The 22,146-nt window shown below is 45.7% G+C and overlaps 1 protein-coding gene across 2 annotated transcripts in view; it reads left to right on the forward strand.

Moving 5' to 3' along the window:
- The first annotated feature begins 8,777 nt into the window (after positions 1–8,777).
- OSBPL10 (oxysterol binding protein like 10) overlaps positions 8,778–22,146 on the forward strand; it is a 268,835-nt gene continuing 255,466 nt past the window's right edge. Inside the window, exon 1 of one of the 2 annotated variants that reach the window (XM_019497986.2) lies at positions 8,778–9,139. In XM_019497986.2, coding sequence (XP_019353531.1) covers positions 8,853–9,139 — 287 coding nt within the window. In that variant the 5' untranslated portion in view covers positions 8,778–8,852. The remainder of the gene's footprint in view (positions 9,140–22,146) is intronic. The other variant, XM_014603229.3, reaches the window with a different exon arrangement.

Below are 22,146 nucleotides of genomic sequence, written 5' to 3' on the forward strand. Positions count from 1 at the left end.
CCAATGTCCCAGAGCCAGCACCGGTGGGGCCCAAAGTGGGACAGAGGCTGGCAGGGGTCTGTGGAGCCGGGCTGGGGTGCACCAGCAGGGAGAGTGGGGAGCAGGCCTGGCTCCATAGAGTCCCTGCGAGCTGGAACCTCACATTCCTGCCACCCTGCTCTGGGCCCCGCTGGCACTGGGCCCAGGACACTGGTGCATGCCCTGTGTTCCCACTGGCTCCTGCTCCCACTCACACGCAGTGACCCCCAGCCCCACAGTACAGGCGGGGGGCAGTGCACAGCCCCGACCCCCTGCTTGCTGGCAGGGAAGAAGCTGGTGCTGAGTGTGGGGAAAAGCGGCCCCTCGTCCGCCCCGTGGCCAGCGCTCCCTGCTGCAAGTGCCTGCAGCCCATGCAGGGCTGTCTAGAGCAGGCACACGCAGCCCTACATGGGCTGCAAGTGGCTACAGTGCAGGGCACTAACCATGGGGCAAACGAGGGGCCGCTTTTCCCTGCACTCAGCACCAGCTTGTAACCCAGCCCTGCTGCCAGCCTGGGCTCTACGCTGGCTCCAGGCTTGCCCATCGGCACCAGCAGCTGCAGCCCCCCCACTTGCTGTGCCGGGCAGTGTTGGCTGCTGCTGCCCGCCCAGAGCTTGTGCACTGGGCAGCCCAGAGGCGACAGTGGCAAACACTGCCCGGTATGGCAAGTGGGGTGGGGTGGGGTGGGGGGGAGCCGCAGCTGCTGTTGCCACGCGCAGCCCCAAAGGGCGAGTCTGGAGCCAGTGCGGGGCCCAGGCTGGCAATGGGCCCAGGCTATAAGCTGGTGCTAAGCATGGGGGGGGTGTGGAAGCGGCCCCTCACCCGCCCCGTGCCCCACACTGTAGCCGCTCACAGCCTGCCTGGGGCTGCCTGTGCTTGCTCCGGACAGCCCTGTGTGGGCTGCAAGCAGCTGCAGAGGGAGCGCTGGGCATGGGGCAGGCGAGGGGCCGCTTTCCTCCGCGCTGGGAAGTAGCCCAGGGAAAAGCTGAGCGTGGGGGAAAAGCAGCCCCTCCCCTGCCCCATGGCTGGCACTCCCTGCTGCAGCCCCTCACAGCCTGCGGGGCTGTCCCGAGCAGGCACAGGCAGCCCCAGGCGGGCTGCAAGCAGCTACAGTGTGGGGTGCCAGCCACAGGGCAGGCGAGGGGCTGCTTTTCCCGCACCCTTGCTCAGCTTTTCCCTGGGACACTTTTCCTCAGGCTCCTTCCTTGCCCAGGGTCCTCCCCTGCCCTTCCCGCACCCCCTTCCCTTTACCTGAGGTTATGGTGCTTCCCCGGGCAGCCATGTACTCCCAGGGCAAAGCCCCTGCTGGAGCTTCTGGGAGGGGGGGGGGGGGCCCTTCTGTTGTGGGAGCCCACTGGGCTTCCCCTGGGTCCTACTGCCCTTGGTTCCTATCATTTTTGACAGGAACCAAGGGCAGATAAATATTAATTTTCTAAATTTCTTAGGGGCCCCGCAGGGCAGATAGAATGGCTTCATGGGCTGGATCCAGCCTGCGGGCCATATTTTGGCCACCCCTGTTCCAGAGGGTGATCAGATGAGTATCAACTTGCCTACCACAGAGCAGCAAAGCACCAGTGGGAAGGGAGTTATGTCAGGAAAACCAGGACTCTTCCATACAGTAAAGTCCAAATGCTTGAGTTGAAATGAAAGGGGAGAATGTGCTATACATCTGGCATTTCCACGCCTTCCCTAACTGAAATCCAGAAGATCCTATCCAGAAGAAGCAGCTAGGAGGATTCTTTTTCCTTGGTTAACCAAGGATTTGCACAGGAGTCAGATATTCATACTCTGTTGCATCATATATAACGTTTTTCTTTACATTTAGATACAAGGAGAATGTCTTCATCCTTGTATCTAAATGTTGAGAATGGGCTCAACGTTACAATCAAGAAAAGTTAGATAGATAGACCTCATCACAACCCTGATAGAGCCTTACTTATTAGAAATCATCACAGCTGCATTGAAATTACTGAACCTATATACTGAACCTAAGAATCTGGCCTAGTAGAGCTTTTCAATAATACCTGACATAAGCCAGGATTTTTTCACCACCCTATTTCATACTTTGATAGAATTATTCTTAATTAGTATTTGTTAAGTACTGTACCAACAATATGCCTGATGAAGCCTCTTGCTGTTTCCAAGGTAACACAGCCACTTCATTGCTGCCCCTCATCAGTATGTTACCTTAGCTCTCTTCCCAAACCAGAATTCTACTTCTTTCAAGCTTTTGCACAGAAGCTAAATCCTAGACATCCAAAATAATTTACAATTCATCCGCTATCTTTTAGGGCAGGGGTGGGCAATTATTTTGGCTGGTGGTCCCCTTAACAAATTTTGGTGAGCTGTCAATATCTGCATACATCAAATCTTTCAGAAGATACCATTTTTAACAAATTACAGATAAACAAATCATATACTAAAACTCAAACATCTACTATACTGTTTTAATTTGGTTAAAAAAAATAATTTTTGTCCTGATTTATGTGTTTTTGAGGCGTGTATATAGAAGTGATTTCATAATAGCTCAGAATAAAGTCTTACTCTTGTATATTAGGTGCGGGGAGGTGTGTGTGTGGGGGGTGTGCATGTGTGTGTGGAGGGCTGCCCGTGTGCTAGGTCCTGGGAGCTGGCTGGGGGTTGGGGGAGGAAGGAAGAGAGCAGAGGGCATGTGCAGCAAAGCTTGTACAGTGCAGGTGAGGTCAGCCCCCACATCTGGCTCACGGCTGCCTCTGCAGCGATCTGCATGGGGCCAAGCCCCACCTGTACCCGCCAACTGTCTTGGCTCCGGCCAGTGTGCAAAGCTTCCCAGGAGGGCTGCTCTTGGTTCAGCTGCAGTCGCCCGGGTGAGCACTGCTTGGCTCCCCACACTGTGCATGCTGGCTGGGGACGGGGCTGTTAGTGAGTGGGAGCAGGAGCACAGTGTGAGTTGCCTCAGGAGCGGGAGCAGGTGGAGCTTGGACCCATGTGGAGTGTTGCAGGGGCAGCCACAGGCTGGATACAGTCAATTGAGCACTTGCCTGCGGACTAACTCCAACCAGTTGGTGGGCCAGATTTGGCTTGCAAGGCCGTATTTTGCCAGTCTCTGTTTTAGGGCCACTAGGTTTCTCCTAAAGTCCATGAGTACTTCAGCTTCTCCCCTTCTTCCTTATCTTCTGCTCAAGCTTTCAGTTTTGTGTTCCAAAACAGGGCAAATACCCACTTTCTTTCCCAGTCCTGTCTCCCACCCTCTTGCTTTAAAGTGCATGACCCTCTCTAGGATCCTCTAACAAACAATTTTGCATAATCACCTTCTACATTTCCCTTAACCAGGCATCCAGAGCTCCCACAACTCCTTACAATTACCACCATGCTAACAGGAGACATTCCTTAGCTATAGCTCTTTCATTAGCTTTCCTTTGAAGACCACCATCAGCCCTGACCTCTGTTAGTTTAGAGCCTCATAATAAGTCTGACATCTCTCAAAGCTCTATAATTACACGGAAAGAAAACTTAAGGCTTGTCTATATGGGGAAGTTACTGTGGTGTAAGATGAGTGTGAATTATTAGTGTACTGGCAACTCAGTATAGTGACCCTTAGTACTCATAACTGTAAAAGAGCTTCACTCTGAAAGCCACTCGTTTCTAAGAAAGTATTCCTTGCCATTATAAATGCTGTGTGTCCCTTTGGGAATTTTGTCATCCTTTTCAGGATTCCTTCATTTTGGGCTGAAACTAGTGATAGAGCAGTATCACATTTGGGTTTTTTCCTTAAAGAGCAACATATATTAGACAGAAATATCATCTCCACTCCAACAGCTAATATTCAACCTACAGTCAAAATGATGTGGGTCAATTTTTAGTAAGTTAATGGGGCTTTGTCAAGGTACAAAGGCCAGACAGTCTGGGTCCTGCTGCCAGGACATGATTTAAAAGGCAAATTTAGAGAACACAGAATACACTGGGAAAAACAGAGGAAAATTGGTTTTGTTTAAAATTATTAATTTGACTTTTGTGGGTATCTTGAAAGAAATGTTTTAAAAGAGATTTCAGTGAGAAATGATAATGGCTTGGTAGCTACTGTCATTTTCTTATATAAATGCACATGCAGTCTGATCCAAGAAGGGGATGAGCAACCTTTATGTGCACAATATGCCAGAGGAAAACTCAGCATCTTGCAAAAATTAGTTAATGATGTGTAAGCTAATTTATAATTCATTAAGACACACTAGACTGAGATCTACAGTAAGACATATATAGCCTGTATATCATTTGGATTATAATTATTTTCAAAATGTAATTTTACCCAGCAAAATTATGGTAAAAGTATGAGGGATTCTGAAAAAAAAAAGTCAGAAAAAAAGTCTGAGGGATTTAAATGTGATTGTTATTTATTTTTCTTGTCCTATGTTTGCTATCTTGAAGACTGGGTATTAGTTGGATGTCATCTTAGCTCTGCTATCCATATTTTTTCACTTTTCTTGGTTATATATGTTAGTCTTTATTATGGAATTATAAGAATATTTGGTTAGTTTATATTTTAGAAGGTTTGTTTTTTATGGCAGCCATGAATGTTGGCAAATTATAAAGAAAAAACATACAAATCTCAAAAGCTGAATGATTTAGCAATGTGGTGACAACAGGAGGTTGGCACAGAAAGAAAATAAAGACACAACATTATAATAGTCTAATTTATGCTTGCATTTTGACAAAGTTAACCTAATCTTAGAGTGTTTCCCTACAATTTCTCTCTTACAGCTGTAAATCAGTAGTAACACTACTGAAATCAACTAGAAACTGTATGTATGTTCATATATGTATATGCATATGCGTGTGAAAATAATATATTAGCTATATACACTCTATTTTTGTCCTTTCTTTTGCAGGTCTGTTTCAAGCAGGTGGAAATGATGGTCCAATGGTGAGAGCTTTTGTCTGGGATTTGTATTCAATTCCCTGCGGTCGCAGACTTCCTGTATGACCTTGAGCAAGTCACATACTCTCTCTGTGCCTTGGTTCAGCATCTGCAGAGTGAGGATAATATTTCATAGGGGTGTTATGATGATAAATATAGTAAAGATGTTATGAAGCACTCAGGTGCCATATAAATACCACAGGTAAATGCCTATCTGTGGCATCCTGAAGACCCATGTCATTATTTGTTCCTACTTATAACTAACATTGCATATTCCTTAATTATTTGTCAAAGGTACATACAACTCCTATTAATTGGGACAGGCTGACATGAAAAGCTTACTTAGGCAGAAGGATGGGCTGACTGCAGAGAACGAGAGGATATGAAAGAAAAAGCAGCAAGCATGAAAGGCCTGTACAATATTTTGTGGATGGAAGTTATCAGGAGAGGAAGGGGCTCTGGAGGAAGATACACTCAGAAGCTGTAACAAGTTGTCAGGTGCACCTTATAAAGAAAGTGAAGTGGCCAGGGGAACAGAGGCCTGAAAAATGACCAAATTAGGAAAATATAAGTTGATAGGAGGATGATCACTGTAGGAGTAACTGGTAATTAAATTGGTATTCAATGAGGAAAGGATAGCTAGCTCGACTGCTCAAACTTAAAATATCCTTTTCTCTCCCACTTCCTCTTTTGTTCTTTGAGGTAGATTTTCTTAGTGCCAAGCCTTGACAAAGCAGTGGCCTGAGAAAAGCAGTGCTTAAGTTCAAAAGGCAAAGCACAGATTGGGTTTACTTTATCGCTCTGTCTTTATGTGAGACGTATAAGAGAGAAGGCTAGAATGAACTTCAGTACAATTCTTTCCTGTGAAAGCCTCTTTAGACCACAGGATCTACAGCCTTTCAGAATTGGCCCAGACACCATGTGCATTAATGCATGTGTTGGTGTATGCATTTTTTCACACTCTTTTTTGTCTGATATATCTAGGAACATATGTAGTAGTATCTGATTTATTAATTAATGTATCTTCACAACACCCAGGAGATAGGGGAGTATTACTCTTCACATGTTGTGATCAGAGGTATGAGACAAGTACTTGATCCAAGGTCATACAGGAAGATGATGACAAAAACATGAATTGAACCAGAGCTCCTGTGCTTTAACCAGACTGTTCTTGCTGCAAGTATTGCACTTCCATGTTCGTGCTCAGTGCTATTTGTGTTAGTGTGATGCACTCTATTGTGCACGACTCTCAGAAAGTAATGCCTTGATTGCTGTGCATGCCATACAAGTGTTGTGGTGAGCATGCTTCTGTTTTGTTGCCCCCTTCTCACGAATCCCATCACATTTATTTTCCCTTAAGCCTAATCTGTCAGAATCAGGAGATAGCACAAACATCTCATCTTTTCTTTTTTTAAATAGATGGTAAGGTTTTAGCTCTCATAGTTGTGGAGAAGAGATTGAAAACAAGGCCCAAGAGAACACTAGGACCTCACAAGCTGAAGGAAAAGAATTGAACAATTATTTTTAAAAGATACTTTGTGATTTTAAGTCAATATTCAGACTTTGGGGAGGGGGAATGGAACTAGCTGATTTTGTATCCCCTTTTGACTGGAACAGATAGTTTAAGTCAAGGATTGTGTGGGTTGTTTCTGCTGGGAGATCAGGTGTCACTGATACAATCCTATATAATCACAAAGTAGTAGCGGTGTTTCTGAATGCAAGAAGAATCAAACAACAGGATGCAGCTTCTTTGCTCACAGCTGCAGACCACTTCCAGCCAGTATTTCTCCTCAAACCTTGCTCTGTTGGTTTTTTCCTCAGGTCTTTGTTACCAATTATTTTTTTTGTCATTTCTGGTGCTTCCTTTCTTCCTTTTCTCATAGCTTCCCTGGCTTTTCTGCTTTTCTCTCAACGACAAACAAATTACTACAGAACAATAGCCAGTGAAACACCTCTTCCCACATCTGCCAGGCGTAACACCTTTGCTTTGATTGGTGACATATGCCTGTTTGAGCTGCAGGCTGGCCATTATTTCTTACATTCTGATGACAATCTTGCCAACTTTCAAAGAGGTTTAATTCAACCCATAACCTATTCATATTTTTTGAATGCTGGGGTGGATGGTACTGATAGTGTGTGTACTTAGTACACTGCCACATATATATTGAACATCATATATGTTGCTCTGTGTGTGTGTGTACAGTGCAGTATGCATTAAAGTATGTTAGACTTCTCTTTAGATTTTATGCTTTGTGTATGCATTATGGTTGCCACTGCTGTGTGTATTACACACTATTTTGAACACTTCTCTCTGGGTGTTATGCTGTATGTCTGTTACTGTGGGCACTGCTGAATATGTAGGACACTCTTCCATCCATGGTCCCTTCTGTATGTTGTGGTGGGCATACTGTGTGTACCACATCCTGTACGTGGCCCTGTGCTGAAGACACTTTTCTTGCAGTTACATTCTGCATGTGCTGGGGTGGACATGGCATGTAATGCACCTTTTGAATGGCTGTCTACTTGGCACTCCTTGCTGCAGGGCTGCTCTGTGTACATGCACTGGTGCCTGTTGCATAGGGTGCATGATACATGTTGGTCACTCCTTGCCGTGGTATTACATGACCCTGCGTGTGTTTTGGTGGGCATGCACTGTGTGCCACGGTCTGCACTGGACTGGGTGCTGGGCACTCCTCTCCGAGGTGTTATGCTATGTGCGTTGTAATGGACATATTGTGTATTTGTGATGTGATAGGTATACTGCGTGTGTGTTGAGGTAGGCATGCATACTGTGCATGTGTTGCGATGGGCATGCTTTGTGTGTTTGTTGCAGTGGGCATGCTGTGTGTTGTGATGGACATGCTGTATGTGTCTTGCAATGGGCATTCTCTCTGTGTTGCAGTGCACATGCATACTGAATGTGCGTTTTGTGGTGGGCATGTGTTGTGGTGGGCATGCTGTACATATTTGTGTTACAGTGGGCGTGCTGCATGTGTGTTGCGGTGGGCATGCTGTGCATGTGTTGTGTTGGGCGTGTTGTGTGTGTTGCAGTGGGCATGCTGTATTTGTGTTGAGGTGCGTGTACTGTGTGGGTTGCAGTGGACGTGTGTGTGTTGTGGTGGGCATGCTGCGTGTGTGTTGCAGTGGGTGAGCTGCATGTGTGCATCTGCCGTGGTAGGCATGCTGTGTGTATTTGTGTTGAGGTGGGTGTGCTGTGTGTGTTGAGGTGGGCGTGCTCTGTGTATTTGTGTGTTGAGGTGGTTGGTGTGTTCTGTGTGTTGTGGTGGGCATGCTGTGTGTACGTGTGTCAAGGTGGGTGTGCTGCATGTGTGTGTTGTGGTGGACACGCTGTTTGTGTTGCAGGGGCCACGCTGTGTGTTGCGGTGCACAAATGCGTGTTGCGGGGGGGTGTATTTGTGTGATGAGGTGGCTGTTGTGCTGTGTGTGTTGCAGTGGGCACGCTGTGTGTATGTGTTGCAGGGGCCATGCAGTGTATTGTAGTGCACACGTGTGTTGCAGTGGGCGTGCTGTGTGCGCGTTGTAGTGCATGTGTGTATATTTGCGTGTTGAGGTGGTTGGTGTGCTGTGTGGCGGTGGGCACGCTGTGTGTGTGCGTACGCGCGCGTGTGGCGGTGGGCGTGCTGCGTGTGTTGTGGTGCACACGTGTGCGTGTGGCAGTGGGCGTGCTGCGTGCGCGGCAGGGCCCAGCTGCGCGTTGCGGTGACCGCACTCCCGTGTGCGCGGGGCGGCCCAGTGCCCGGGCGCGCAGGTGGCAGCACCGCCCCCGCCTCCGCCGGCCCTGAGGAGAGGAAGCCGCTCCCCAGCCCGGCCCGCTCCGCCCCTCCTCTTCCCTCCCCTCGGCGGCGCCGCCCCCCGCCTATGAGTCAGGGCTTTCCCGGACGGCCGCGGCCGGAGCGGCTCGGAGCTTCCCCCGGGCTCCATGGAGAAGGCGGTGGCGGCAGCGGCAGCGCAGGGCGATGGAGGCGGCGGCAGCAACAGCAGCAGCCGCAGCAGCAGCCGCCCCACGTCGGCCGGCTCGTCGCCCTCGTCGTCGACCAGTCGTGGGCTCCCGGGCCGGCAGGCGGCGGCTGGGGGGCGGCTGGAGGGCAGCGGCAGCAGCCCCAGCTCGGCGGCGGCCAGCCCGGCGGGGAGCGGCCGCAGGCGGGAGCCGGTGCTGGAGGGGGCGCTCAGCAAGTACACCAACCTCCTGCAGGGCTGGCAGAGCAGGTGACTCCGGCTGCCCGAGGGGACACGTCCCCCTACCTTTTCCTTCTCCTCCTTCGCTTCCTCCCTCGCCTTCACCTGCCTCTCCCGCGGCGGCAGCTCCTCATCCCCCCCACCCCGGGCTCCTCATCCCCGCAGCGCAGCGGGGACACGCCCAGCTGGGTGGGGGGCCTGGGCCTGGGCCTGGGCCTGCTCGGGGGTGTGTGGGCAGTTTCACGCAAAGGTGTGAGGGGCCTGGGCAAACAGCGTGCTTGTCAGGCTCCTGTTTTCTCCTCCAGCCTGGTTTTTCCCTCTGTTTCTAAAGGGGTCTCTGGTTGTGTTCATTTGGTTCCTTCTTTTTTCAGAGCAGGGAAGCTAGGACTCTCTTCAGGCATTGCAGCCTGGCGGAGCTGCTGCTGGGGGAGACCCTAGCATTGCGAAGAAATGGACAAAACCCAAAACCAACAACAAAACCCCATTGGTCTTGTTTGGGAGGGAGAGGGGCTGTTTCAGTGTTGCCAGCTCTCATGATTTTAGGCCTCGTTCTTAAAGTCTATGCTGCGGGAACGCGAAAAACTTAGCTCTGTTTTTTATATATATGTCAGTTATATATAAGTGCATCAACTTCAGAGAATGTTGTATATGTGAAAAAGCTAAGCTTTTCACATTCCCTCAGCCCTGACTTTTAAGAACAACGCCAAAAATCATGAGAGTTGGCAATACTTATGTTTCTTTTTCAAACTTTTCTTGCTGCTTTCCTCCCCCTCAGTCTGCGTGAAATCTGTTTTGGTCCCAGACACAGGCCCTGCTCTGTGTGTTTGTAACGCCCCTCCCCCCCCCAAACCCCAGGGGAATCTGTGTGAGCTGGCAGCCTGCCTGCATGAGACAGCTGAAAGGCTTGGAGCCCACGTTACCTTTGTCAGGTTGTGGACAGTCAAGTGTTGCATCAGGGGATGGACATGGAAAGAGAGAGTTTGCTGCACCTTAGAGTTTGGGTTACTGTTTTGGTCCTCAGGCTCGTGAGACTTAAATTTGCCCATTCTGAATGAAATGTTCTCAGTAGGTTGTTGTGGGAAATCGGGGACTGTACCCAAGGGGAAGTGGTGGCAGGCAGTATACACAGCTGTGCAAGGCCTTTAGGGTATCAGGATTTCTGGCAAAAGTTTCTTGCTGCCGGTGGCACGCAGATGCCTCCCAAGTGGTGAAAACAGTCCCTGGTGTTCTGACCATACGCAATTTAAATGCATTTGCAAAAGGGTTTAACATCATACTGTAGGGAAAACATTGGTGATCATGGAAGTGTCCTCTTTGCTGCAGCTCCCAACCTTGTTGTCACTCATGGAACTGAACCTGTAGTAACACTTGGGAATCTTTCTGTCTGAAAACCCCTTTGCCAGGCTTTAGGTCCAGGCTCTTTCTTAGGTTGGAGGCTTCATGTTTGTTCTCTTTGAGTGCTGAAAAATGTGTCAGTTGTACTTGTTTTCTGACATGGGTAACCGTGCTTAGCTGACTGAATTGATTTAGTGCAATCAGTAGTCGCTTTATCGGTCAGCAGAAGTCAAACTTTTGGTTACTAGTCCTGTGTTGGATTTGAGCTAGACTCTTGGGTCTGTTTTTCTTATGCCTTTCTTAGATTTTCAACAACTGTAGAACTGCCTAGTTCTTCTACTTATTTAAGTGAGTTTTGATATTATGTCGTGAGTCTGAAAATAAAAGGAAAGTTGTATCTATGAATCTCAGCATTCTTCTGAAAGCAGTTGTCTTGGATCAGGTTGCCTTGACTTCAGTGTAATTTTTCCTTTCTGCAAACTTGTGTTCACACAGATCTGATTGCAGAATAGTGTCCTTTGATTGTAACATCTGTGGGGAAGGGATTGCATCTTTACTGTGTTTGTAGAGTGCCTTGCACAATGAAATCTTGATTGAATGTGTAATCACTGGCACTTTAAACAGTAATGACAGTAGTCACTTTTCTCCTGTGTGTGCGTTTTTACTGAATGGTGTTGTACGAAGAGAGAATTTTAACCTATGTTGTTCAAATACACCAAGAGAAACCATATAGCTTCCTCTAATAATACTTTTTTGAGTTACAAGTTGGAAAGCCATTTAATCTTCTAGCAGTCATTTCTCTTTCATTTTTATTTTAATGCTATGTTAGTGTGCTTTTGTCAATTACTTTATTTTCTTTTTATTTTATGTAATCTGTGTTTTGATCCAGAAGTTTATGATGTCAGCAGAGCTCTTCTAGTGAATTATAGTTGGTTTATTTAATTGGGGACCACAACCCATTCCATTTGCAATGTATATAAAGAGATTTATTGTTTTGGGATTTTCTGGAAACCAGGGTTTAAATTGTATGCGGTAGTAATAACAGCATATAGCTAATATCAAGCTGTTGTCTCTGTTTGACCTCTTAAAAATTTGTCGTATACTTCCTGTGAGCTGGGGGGTGTCGCATGTAATTCATTTTAACATGAAGAAATCTTGAAAGAGTTCCTCCCTTCCAATCCTGTTTATTGGACACTGGAAATCTTAAAATAATTTGCTCTTTCTATGATTAATGTTAGGTTAATTTCTGCAATATTATGCTCAAACTGAAGGGATTTTACAAAAGCCCTATACTTACTAATCCAATGCAAGGATTATCTCTTAAATCTAAATGTAAAAAGCAATCTCAAAGGAATTCAATTCGGATCGCATTTCCCCATCACCTGTTTTTACAGATGCACTTTCTGTTTGTTTGTTTATTTAGTAATGTGTAGGGTATCCAGTACAACTGACTTCTTATGGCTGGTATGCTACCCAAAAATATATTTAGAACCTTATTCCTAAGCATTAATGAAGCAGTTGAAGGCCTCAAGCCAAAAGGGCAAAAAATCTGACCTGTTACATCAGTGAAGGTTTGATGTTAAACTTCTTTTGGATTTAACATCCAGAGAGCAGAATTTGGCTTAAATCATGAACGTCTCGGCATTATCCCACTTGTCCTAAGAGGCAAGGGCATCTGAATGCCTCCAATCTTTCTGCTGCATAATTGCAATAATTATATTCTCTGGAGTTGATGCACTGTCATATTACAGTTGTGGTGGGATTTAGTTGTTCAATGTGTGTGTGGGAGAGTATTAGCCTGTATTTTTAAACAGGAGCTGTGTGGGCTTAATAGATAAGCGTGTCCCTGAAGAACTGTCAAATGCCATTTAGAACATGTTTTCAGTAACTTCAGTTGGTGTTAATGAATGGACTTGTAGCTTTTTGTCCTGTTCTTGAATAAAAACACTGTAACAAAATGTTGAGTAAAATTTTATAATTTCTTAAAAATCCATTTGCATCCAAGTGCAAAATCAAAGCTTCTCTCCAACCCTCTTGAAGTAAGAAGTCTGTAAATTTATGTTCATAAGGTTTTATTTAAGTAAGTATAAATCCCTGTATGCTTTTGCTTGGGCAAAGATCATTATGAATGCAGAGCCCTCACAGTCCATTAAGAAATGGATGGCATCCCAGCAGTTGGATGCTGTTGCTTGCACTGTACGTAGATGAAGTCGAATGGCTTCAGTTCCTTATAAACCTCTTGGAGAAGACCCTGAATTAAAACATGTTTCTAGCACTGTCTTTTCTAGCACAAGTGTTCTCTGAATCCCTGTTTTCCATTGTGGTGTTGTTTTTTTTTCTCTAAGAACCATAGTTTATTTTTAATTTGAATTAATTGTGTCTGGGTTTTTTTTTGGGGGGGGGGGGGTTGGTACTCTTGGTTTTTTGGGTTTTTTTTTTTTTTTTTTTTTGGTCTAGCCATTGGTCTGGACATAATCTCTGAGTTTTATAGATACAGCTTTCTACAAAAACTGAGGCCATATAGGTTGTACTTTTTTTTTTCTTCTCCCCCAGGCTCTCCCTGCTGTACTGCTACTGAACCTAGCTTATTTCATTAGTCTTTGAGGAAAAACTTCAGTTTAACTGCTGTCATCTCTAGAAATATTGGGAAGTATATTTCATCAAGTAAGGGTTGTTCTGGAATTGTGAGAATAAGAGTATGTGACTGCACTCTTTGTTCTTTTTCCAAACATATAATTTTTTACTGCCCTTCTCGTCATGAAACTACCACCGCTTCAGTATGGTAGCAAAGGATCCTATATTAAGAATATATTTCCATAAGGGAGTGTTCTTGTGATTACAACTTGCATACCACCCTAGATATGATAGATGTGCTCTGCAACTAGAAAGAATAAGGTTTATGACAGAACTTGTAAGGATCTGAAGGCTGAAAGAAATGAGAAAAGTCATGTACTTGCATGTGCGCGCTCTCACACGTGTGCTCTCAACTATTTTTGAAAACTTTTGACTTATGTGAAGAGTAAACTAGGGTGTTAGGTCTTTTGATAAATTTGGAGAACTGAGGGAAGAAATAGTTGAGAGATAATGGATTTGCATCAGGAATGGGCTGTGAGTTCAAACGTACCATGGACAAAAGCTCTTCTGTCTTCTTTTCAGTAATGGTGTCCATATCTTTATCTTTGTGCACTTCGGTAATTTTGTATATAGCTACTCTTCGCTTAAAGTTGTAGTTACATTCTTGGAAAAATGTGACTAAGCGAATCCAATTATATCAGGTTGTGTCACCCCCAGCAGTCTCGGGAGGTGCCCCATGCTGCTCCGGGGGCCAGCCAGGAGCTTCCTGGGGTCCCTGCCCTCCTCACAGCCGCAGGAGCTTCTGGAGCAGAAAAATGTCTGTGGCACCACTCCTGCTCTTGGCACAGCCTCCCTGTCTGTCCTGGGACCAGGGAGCGAGCTGCTGCTGGGCCCTTGTGAGGCGGGGGTGGCCCCGGCCTTCCCCCTGGGGCGGTAGCACCCACCGGAGGCTCCTGTTGTGGGAAGCAGCCGTGCCGTTGCCACCCCAAGCTTCAGGCACGGGACGCAAGCTCCATGTCACCTCCCTGCATCCCGGGCCACATCCTTGCCAGCTGGTGCTGCTCCCAGCAGCCCCAGGTGCCCCCTGTTTTGCCCCCAGGGCGGGACAGGGGGGTTGGGAGCCAGCGACAGCCAGGCAGTGCCCCAGGGCCAGTGCAGATGGGGCCCAGAGCAGGGTGGCAGGAGGCTGGGGCACAGCTGGCTGGGCTCTGGAGCTGGGCTGGGCTTCCCCAGCAGGGAGAGAGGAGAGCCACCCCACTCTGGGCCCCACCGGTGCTGGCTCTCGTACACCCCCTTGCTCCCAGGCCCCCACCCCAGCCACGTGGTCAGGCGGGGACCAGTGGATGCAGCCCCAACCCCCTCTTACCTGAGTTTCCTGTTCCAGCACAGGCAGGAACAGTCCCATGGTCTCTCTAGTTTGGCGGGGGGGCAAGGCGGGGTGGGCCCTGCTCTTCCAGAGGCTTGTTGTGGCTTCCCCTGAGTCCTCCTGCCCCTGGCTCCTGTCGCTTTTGACAGAAGCCAGAGGCAAATAAATATTAATTTTGAAAAAACTTCTAGGGTTCCTGTGGGTTGGACAGAATGACCTGGTGGGCCAGATCCGGCCTGCAGGCTGTATTTTGCCCACTGGTGTTATAAAAAAAAGACTATATACACTATGTGTCTTTAAACGAGTATGTTCTCTAATAGATCAGTGATGTAATAATAGATTCATAGACATTAGGGTTGGAAGGGACCTCAAAGATCATCAAGTCCAGCCCCCCGCCCCAGGGGCAGGAAGTCAGCTAGGGTCAAATGACCCCAGTAAGATAAGCATCCAAGCATTTCTTGAATGCATCTGGAGTAGGTGCCTGTACCACATCTGGAGGGACTCTTTTCCAGGCCTCGGGGGCTCGGACAGTAAAGAAATTTTTTCTTATGTCCAGCCTAAAACGGTCTTGTAGTAGTTTATGACCGTTGGTCCTTGTTTTTCCTTGGGGCACTCTGGTGAACAGATGTTCTTCCAGATCCTGATGAACACACCTTGTGAACTTGTAGATGGCCACCAGGTCTCCCCCCCTGAGCCTGCGCTTTTCTAGGCTGAAGAGTCCCATGGCTCTCAGCCTCTCTTCATAGGGCCTATTCTCTTGCCCTCTGTTCATGCGCGTGGCTCTCCTCTGAACTCTCTCAAGCTTCTCGACATCCTTTTTGAATTGTGGAGCCCAGAACTGGATGCACTACCCCAGCTGCGGCTTTACCAAGGCTGGGTACAGCGGGAGGATGACATCCTGAGATTTACTTGAGAAGCATCTATAGATACAAGCCAGGGTTTTGTTTGCTTTGTCAGCTGCAACATTGTATTGGTGGCTGGTGTTCATCTTGTGGTCAATCATGATCTCCAAGTCTCTTTCTGCAGTGGTGCTAGCAGGTGTAGCACTGCAGAGCCTATAAGTATGCTGCGGGTTTTTTTTTCCTGAGGTGGAATACCTTGCATTTATCAGTATTGAATGTCATCAGGTTTGTGTTCACCCACTTACTAAGCTTATCCGAGTCAGCCTGGATCACTAGCCTGTCTTCAGGTGTGGACGCTATGCCCCAAAGTTTAGATTCATCGGCGAACTTAGCCAGTGCACTTCTGACACCAATGTCCACATCGTTGATAAAGATGTTGAAGAGAACCGGTCCAACGACAGAGCTTTGGGGGACGCCACTGGTCACAGAGTGCCATAATGACTCGCTGCCATCGACCACTACTCTCTGGGTCTGACCTTGGATCCAGTTTCCCAGCCACTGGACTGTAGGTGTAGCTGAGGCCACAGTTAGCCAATTTTTCCATGAGGAGGTCACAGGACACCAGATCAAAGGCTTTTTTAAAGTCCAGGTATATGACCTCAATCTCTTCTCCCTTGTCCAGGTGATATGTCACTTGGTCATAGAAGGAGATGAGATTGGTCAGGCAAGGACCTACCTGCAACAAACCCGTGTTGGCTGTCCCTCAGGATATCTCCCTCAGCCAGATTGTCCAGAAGAGTCTCCTTGATAATTTTCTCAAGAATTTTACCAGGGACTGAGGTCAAGCTGATCGGCTTGTAATGAAGCAACCTTAACTGGGACGACATTAAGTGAGGAGTACCTGTATCTGTTTTAATGGGGAGCTTTCATTTGGAAAAGGCATGCTTGGGCCAAGCAGTCAAGGAATTCAGCAAGTCAGAAACTGGAAGCTGGATATGAAGTATAGGTAGACTTTCTCTAATCGGTGGCATGAGCTGTGTACTTTCAGACCTAAACTGGAGCATGCATCTTTCCCACACTTTAAAAACTGGAAGATGGTCACCAGGGACACTTTTACATGTACTCTGGGGTTGGGGGAGGCAGCACTTAAATTACAATGGATCTGCAGTGCCAATGCATCTCCTGTCAATGTCCCTGAACTTACAAAATGCTTTAGTTCAAGCACCCACACCATGATTTTTAAGCACGGGGATGTTGATACACGAGGCGCAGGAGGCTGCTAGAGCACGGAATTCCAGTGCATCGGAGCAGCCTCTGCACTCATGTATAGGTGCCCTAGTAGACTTGAAGATTCAAATGGTTTGAATTGTATGTTCGTAGTTGGGGAGAGCGAGGTGTGGCCAAGAGAAATCCTCATTTCCATATAAACTGTTTTGTTTTCAAGCTTATAGAACTAGAGAATATTTGGAAGCAAGAAGGAACTTTTGTATATTAAAGAAATCAATTTTTGATAATGGAACATATAATACTTTTCAGGACTGTTTGCTTACATATTAATATAATATATAATTGACTCTCTACCTATTGCCTTTGTGTTCAAAAGCTCCCTAAAGGCAGGGAATAGGTTTGCTGCATATTTGTACTGTGCTGTATGCAATATTAATGGGTTATAAAAGTAAATTACAGTTTCTTTCAGGACAACTGTATGGAAATGACTGCCTGAAAAATTACAATTTGAATCTAAGCTAAACAGTTTTCTGACTTCCTCTTGTCACAATAGCTGGAACATGTCCACAGGTCTTGATTAAATTTATACAGGCTACTGTTCGGTAGGTGACGTGACTTTGTGAGTCCTTTGTTATAAGGAGACAGAGTGAAATGTATGCTTCTATTTGAGGGAAAATGAAAATTAGAAAATTGCTTCTTGTATTTTGGAACATAGACTGTAATTCATGCCTTTATAAAGTCAATACTTTTTGGCATACAAACACATTGAAAAGGTCTGGGGACTGACATACTGGGCACTGTGTGTGCTTGGTATGTGCGTACTCTCTCCCTCAATTTCTGCAGGGGATGTTGCGGGGGGAAATCCTTCTGTGAATTGGATTGTCTTTTTTTTAAGTGACAGTTACTGTTCGTATATCCTATTGAACAATGTGGAATGCAAATCCTATGTGCTAATGTTGAACGGGTGGGTGAGATGTCTTGCATGATGGATACTTGATAACCAACATATGTTTTATACTAAGGAAACTTTGTTACAATGCAATGCACTTTTTTAATTTTAAATCAGATCTGATTACTTGTATATTCCAGGTTAAAACATATTGCATATTCAAATCTATACAATATAAAGGGTCATGTCCAAAAGTGAACTGTTGTATTCCCTCAGTTAATTACTTGCTTTATGGTTTTGAAAGTGTCTGGAACTCTTGCATTTGAGCTTAATCTTTTTTTAATAAAGAACTTTAACCTTTACCATTGACTATGTTAATAGAGTTTTATATAAATCTATGTAATTCTACCTAAATTTGTAATATCATCAAGAAAATATCAAGTTAAATGAGAGATGCTAATGTAAAATGCACATAATTGCTGTTAATTACCCTGCTTAAATATTTTACCAATTAATCCTTGTATAAGCTCTTCCATTAATTTATTCAAGACCTGAGAGACCTCTATGCATAGGAAAATCCAGGTAACTTATTTTTAAATATTGGTACAAAATCAGCTTTCTCCTAGCCCTCTGGAACTTACCTAGTGTTGCAAGACTTACATGAAAAATATTAATGGTATAGAGAATTAATCAGCTAGCTTTTTAAAAACATGGTTGCAAATTATCCAGACATGCTGATTTGAAAATGTTTTTTTTAACATCCTTCTCAGTTGATGTTGAACAGGAAACTTTTAGCAGCTTATCTTGTAAAAAGTATCTAGTGTTCAAATTGGCAGTGTTTTCCTGATAGATCTGTAGATAGATAGATCTGTAGATAGATATAAATACAACATATTTAGGAGTAGTTGTTTATAGCAATAAATAGTTTAGATCATCCCATAATGCAAGACACAATATAATTCAGATTAACAGTTCTACTTTGAAGTGTGATATTTGGAAGCATATTTTATAGTGGGGTCTGTCTTTTAGTAATAAAAATCCATGTAGGTTTCAGACTGCCCTTGGGGGAGAAAAAAACTCTGAAGTAATGCTGCTTTACAGAGTTGTTTTTCTGATGCAAACTTACAGCATTACATCTTATTCAACTGAGATTATAAAGAGGCATTTAGATAGAAACCAAGTAGCCAGGTTGTGACAAACTTGATAACATCCTTATCTTTGCTAAAATTGCATGGGATTTTGTGTAAACTAGGTTCTACAGTAGTCTAAAGGAGACTGTATTTCTAACAGCAGAGTGTTTCCAAATACTGTTTTTGTATTAAGTTTTGGAAATTGTTTTAATTTAGTTAGTTCTACCACCAGGTCATGGAGCAAGAAGGTGGGTGCGTGTGATGTATTTTGTGCATGTGTGAACCATAACCTTGGCCCAAACTGCTGGCTTATGAAAGTTGATAAAACTACTATTGTAGAAGTAATAAAGCTTATATAAAGTGCTTTTCATTGGTTGATCTCAAAGTTTGACAGAGGAGGTTAGTGTCATTATTTCCTTTTTTCTCCAAGTTTGCCTTTTGATTCCTATAGCTGATCTGCTTCATTTGATGATACTGGGATGTGTCCCAGCACAACTGATCTGCTTCATTGGATGAAATAGACTTTGCCTGTTATCCCAGAGGCCTGCTGCTGCCAGGAGTGCCCAGGGCCTGATTCTGTGGGGAAAACAGTCAGGGTATCCCTCTGCAAACAGGGCAACTCTGGGTTTCCCACTGGCAGAGGAGTGCCTCGGGATTCAGGGCCCTGATCCTGCTGCCCCAGGAATGGGAATTCCCAGGACATTCAGGATAAGGCCCTGGAAGCCAGGGGAGTGCCTGTTTGGGGTGGCTAGACAGTGCAGGTGTGTCTGGCTGCCTGTCCTCTCCTGCCTTAAGGCAAACTGATGTCAGCTGCAAAATAGGGGCACAAAATCATACTACCTCTGTTGCAGCTACAAATTTTGGGCATTTTGCCTGCAACAAGGGGCATGGATCTCTGCAGATTCAGTCTTGTCTAGCCTGGAAAATGCAATAATTGGAGAGCTGGTAAAGTGGTGCCCTCACAGCAGGCATGCTGAGTAACTGAGAGAGAACTTGGATCATTTATTTATTTTTAGCTTAAGTAACTAACATTTTTGAAGCAAGGAAGTCTTTGAATATTTATGCTTTGGCGTATTTTAAAGTGTAAGACCTAACAGTATTACTTTTCTGAGATGTTCACTAGGTTCCACAAAGCCAAGGAAGTCTTACAATAACACAAATGTCCATTTTAAAGTTTAAAGCAAATGGAAAAGAAAATGTCCCTAAAATATCATTAAGACAATATAGGCTGTCTGTGTGCTCTTCATTTAAGTGGGGAGGGGGAATCTGCAGATGACAAACTGATGAGGCTTGTTAACAAAAGCTATAACCCCTGCAAGACCCTATGCTTTTGATACTGGACTGTTTCAACTGGAATTAATATTAGTTGTTGAAATCGGTGCCTGTAAAATAAAATATATTGAATTAATTTTGAGATTTAGGTAGAAGTATTTGTGTTCAAGTGGCATAGACATGAAAGTGGTAAGTGATCAATATTTAATTTGAAAATAAAATGCTCTATTAAAGCTGTTATAGACCGTTAATATTAGAATACTAGCCAATTACCTGTCAGGAATGATGGGGGGGTGGGGGGGAAGCGTGCGGGGACGGAGCCCTGTTGGGGGGCCCCCTTGCATCTGGGCCCACTCCCCCTTTAGTTCCTGCTGCTTGGGGTCTGGGCCTGCTCCCACCCGCCCCTCCCTGCAACAGCAGCGGGGGGGAGGGGGAGGAGAGGAGTGAGCCCAGACCTGATGTGGGGGAGGACCAGGCCCGAGGGTGGGAAGAACCTGGGCCACTGTGATGTGGGGTGGGGGGAATGAGAGGAGTGGGCTTGGAGCTGATGGGGGGGGGCGGTGGAGGGAGGTGGGGGAAGAGTGGGCCCAGGCCTGAGGGAGAGGGGAGGAGACTTGCTCCTCCCATCCCCCCCCCCGCTGCTGCTGCTGCTGCTGTGTCGGGCTGGGCCTGCTGCTCCCCACTGCCATGGCGGGCTGGCTTCTCCCCTGGCTTGGGCTCGGTCCTCCTTCCAGCCTGCATCGGGCCTAGGCCCACTCCTCCTGTCCTCTCCCTGCTGCCGCTGCGGCATATCCACTATTCCCCCAACCCATGTCAGGTCCGCTGCTCCTCTCAGTGCCGCTGCCTCGGCCCTGCAAGTGGTGAGGATGGGAGAGGGGCAGGCCAAGGTGAGAGCCAGTGGCCTTGCCCTCCCCCTGCGATGTCTCAACCTCACTCCCCACCATGCTGTTGCCGCCAGCATCACCTGCAAGGAGTAAGGGGGTGCGAGGCCAGCTCCGGTGGCCTTGCTCTCCTCCCTCTGCTCCATCATTGCCACTTGCAGGGAGCAGGCCAGGGGGGGCGAGGGCTGAGGTGTTAGCCTCCTCTCCTGTCTTGTCCACTCTGTTGCCTCTGCTTCCAGGGAGCTGGGGGGGGGGACAAGGTCAGCTGTGCTGACCTTGTCCCCCACCCCCCCATGGTGGTGCTCCACTGCTGCCAGCTTCTGTTTAAACGCTTGTTCGCACTCAGATTGGCTATTTGTCAGCCAATCAGAGCGTGAATAAAGCGTTATGGACAGACAGACAGATTTAGACTTTTATAACATTAGAATTGCAAGTCAAGAGGGTTATGCTTCACAACAGTTTTTTCAAGAAGTCCCTGTCTACCTCATATTGGGTCTCTGCTGGAGCTAGTTTTGTGCTGGGGTGTTCACAGGACTTCAAGCTGTCTTTAGATTTGTATTGCAACTTTTACCTGATATAGCTACTATAAATACCTTTCATATAAGTTGGTGAATGTGTAATACAGTGGTGTCTGTCACTTTCCAAGTCCTTAGCTTTGTTTCTTGGAAGCAAATATTTATTTGCTTTCTCCCATTTAGGAATTATTGGGTAGAAGTACCCTGCACTGTTTGTTGCTCTGGCAGACCATTTTAATCTTCTTTCAAACTGTTTTTTAGCTCCTCATGCTTAAAACACACAAATCCTTGAGGTCAGATTCTTGCACATACTAATTTTTTACATTGATGTAACTCTACTTAAGTAGTATAACATAAGAGTTTCATCCTGTTTCTCCTTTTTGAATGACTGCTTAATTTAAATGGAAAATGGTCTTGAAAACTTTTTTTTTTTTTTTTTTTTTTTTTTTTTTTTTTGGAAGTGGTTGTATTGGGATTTGTATACCTAGTGTGACACCTCCTAAATGATTTTGTAATGTACTATGTGCAGTGACATCAATATTTTAATTCTACTGAATAAAAAAAGTTGTGGTTTTGATATTAAAAATGAGATAATACCAGAAACTACGAAGGAAGAGCTAATACTCTCAGTACATGGTATGATGTGTATTAACTGTTCATAATCACTTTACTAACTTTAGGCAAGCCTCACACCTGCTAGTAAAAAAAAAAAAAGAATTATGTCCATTTTACTGATGAGTAAGCTGAGGCATAAACGTGTGTATTAATGCCACTGCTAATGTGAAGGTGAACTATGAAGTTCTGAGGAGCAGTGACTTGTGATGACCTCTGGTTGCAAAATTCTATTGACTTGAGATGGCTATTCCTTAGATGCTGAAATATAGTCAGTCTCTAACTGGACAAGATTTTTGTTTTGGTTGGTTTGTACAGGCACAAGTGACAAATGGAACAGCTGGAATTTTGAGCTCCAATTCAAATTGTTTTAGGCCTGATCAATACTCATACT

The sequence above is a fragment of the Alligator mississippiensis genome, chromosome 5 (genome assembly GCF_030867095.1).
Source record: "Alligator mississippiensis isolate rAllMis1 chromosome 5, rAllMis1, whole genome shotgun sequence".
Taxonomy (NCBI): Eukaryota; Metazoa; Chordata; order Crocodylia; family Alligatoridae; genus Alligator; species Alligator mississippiensis.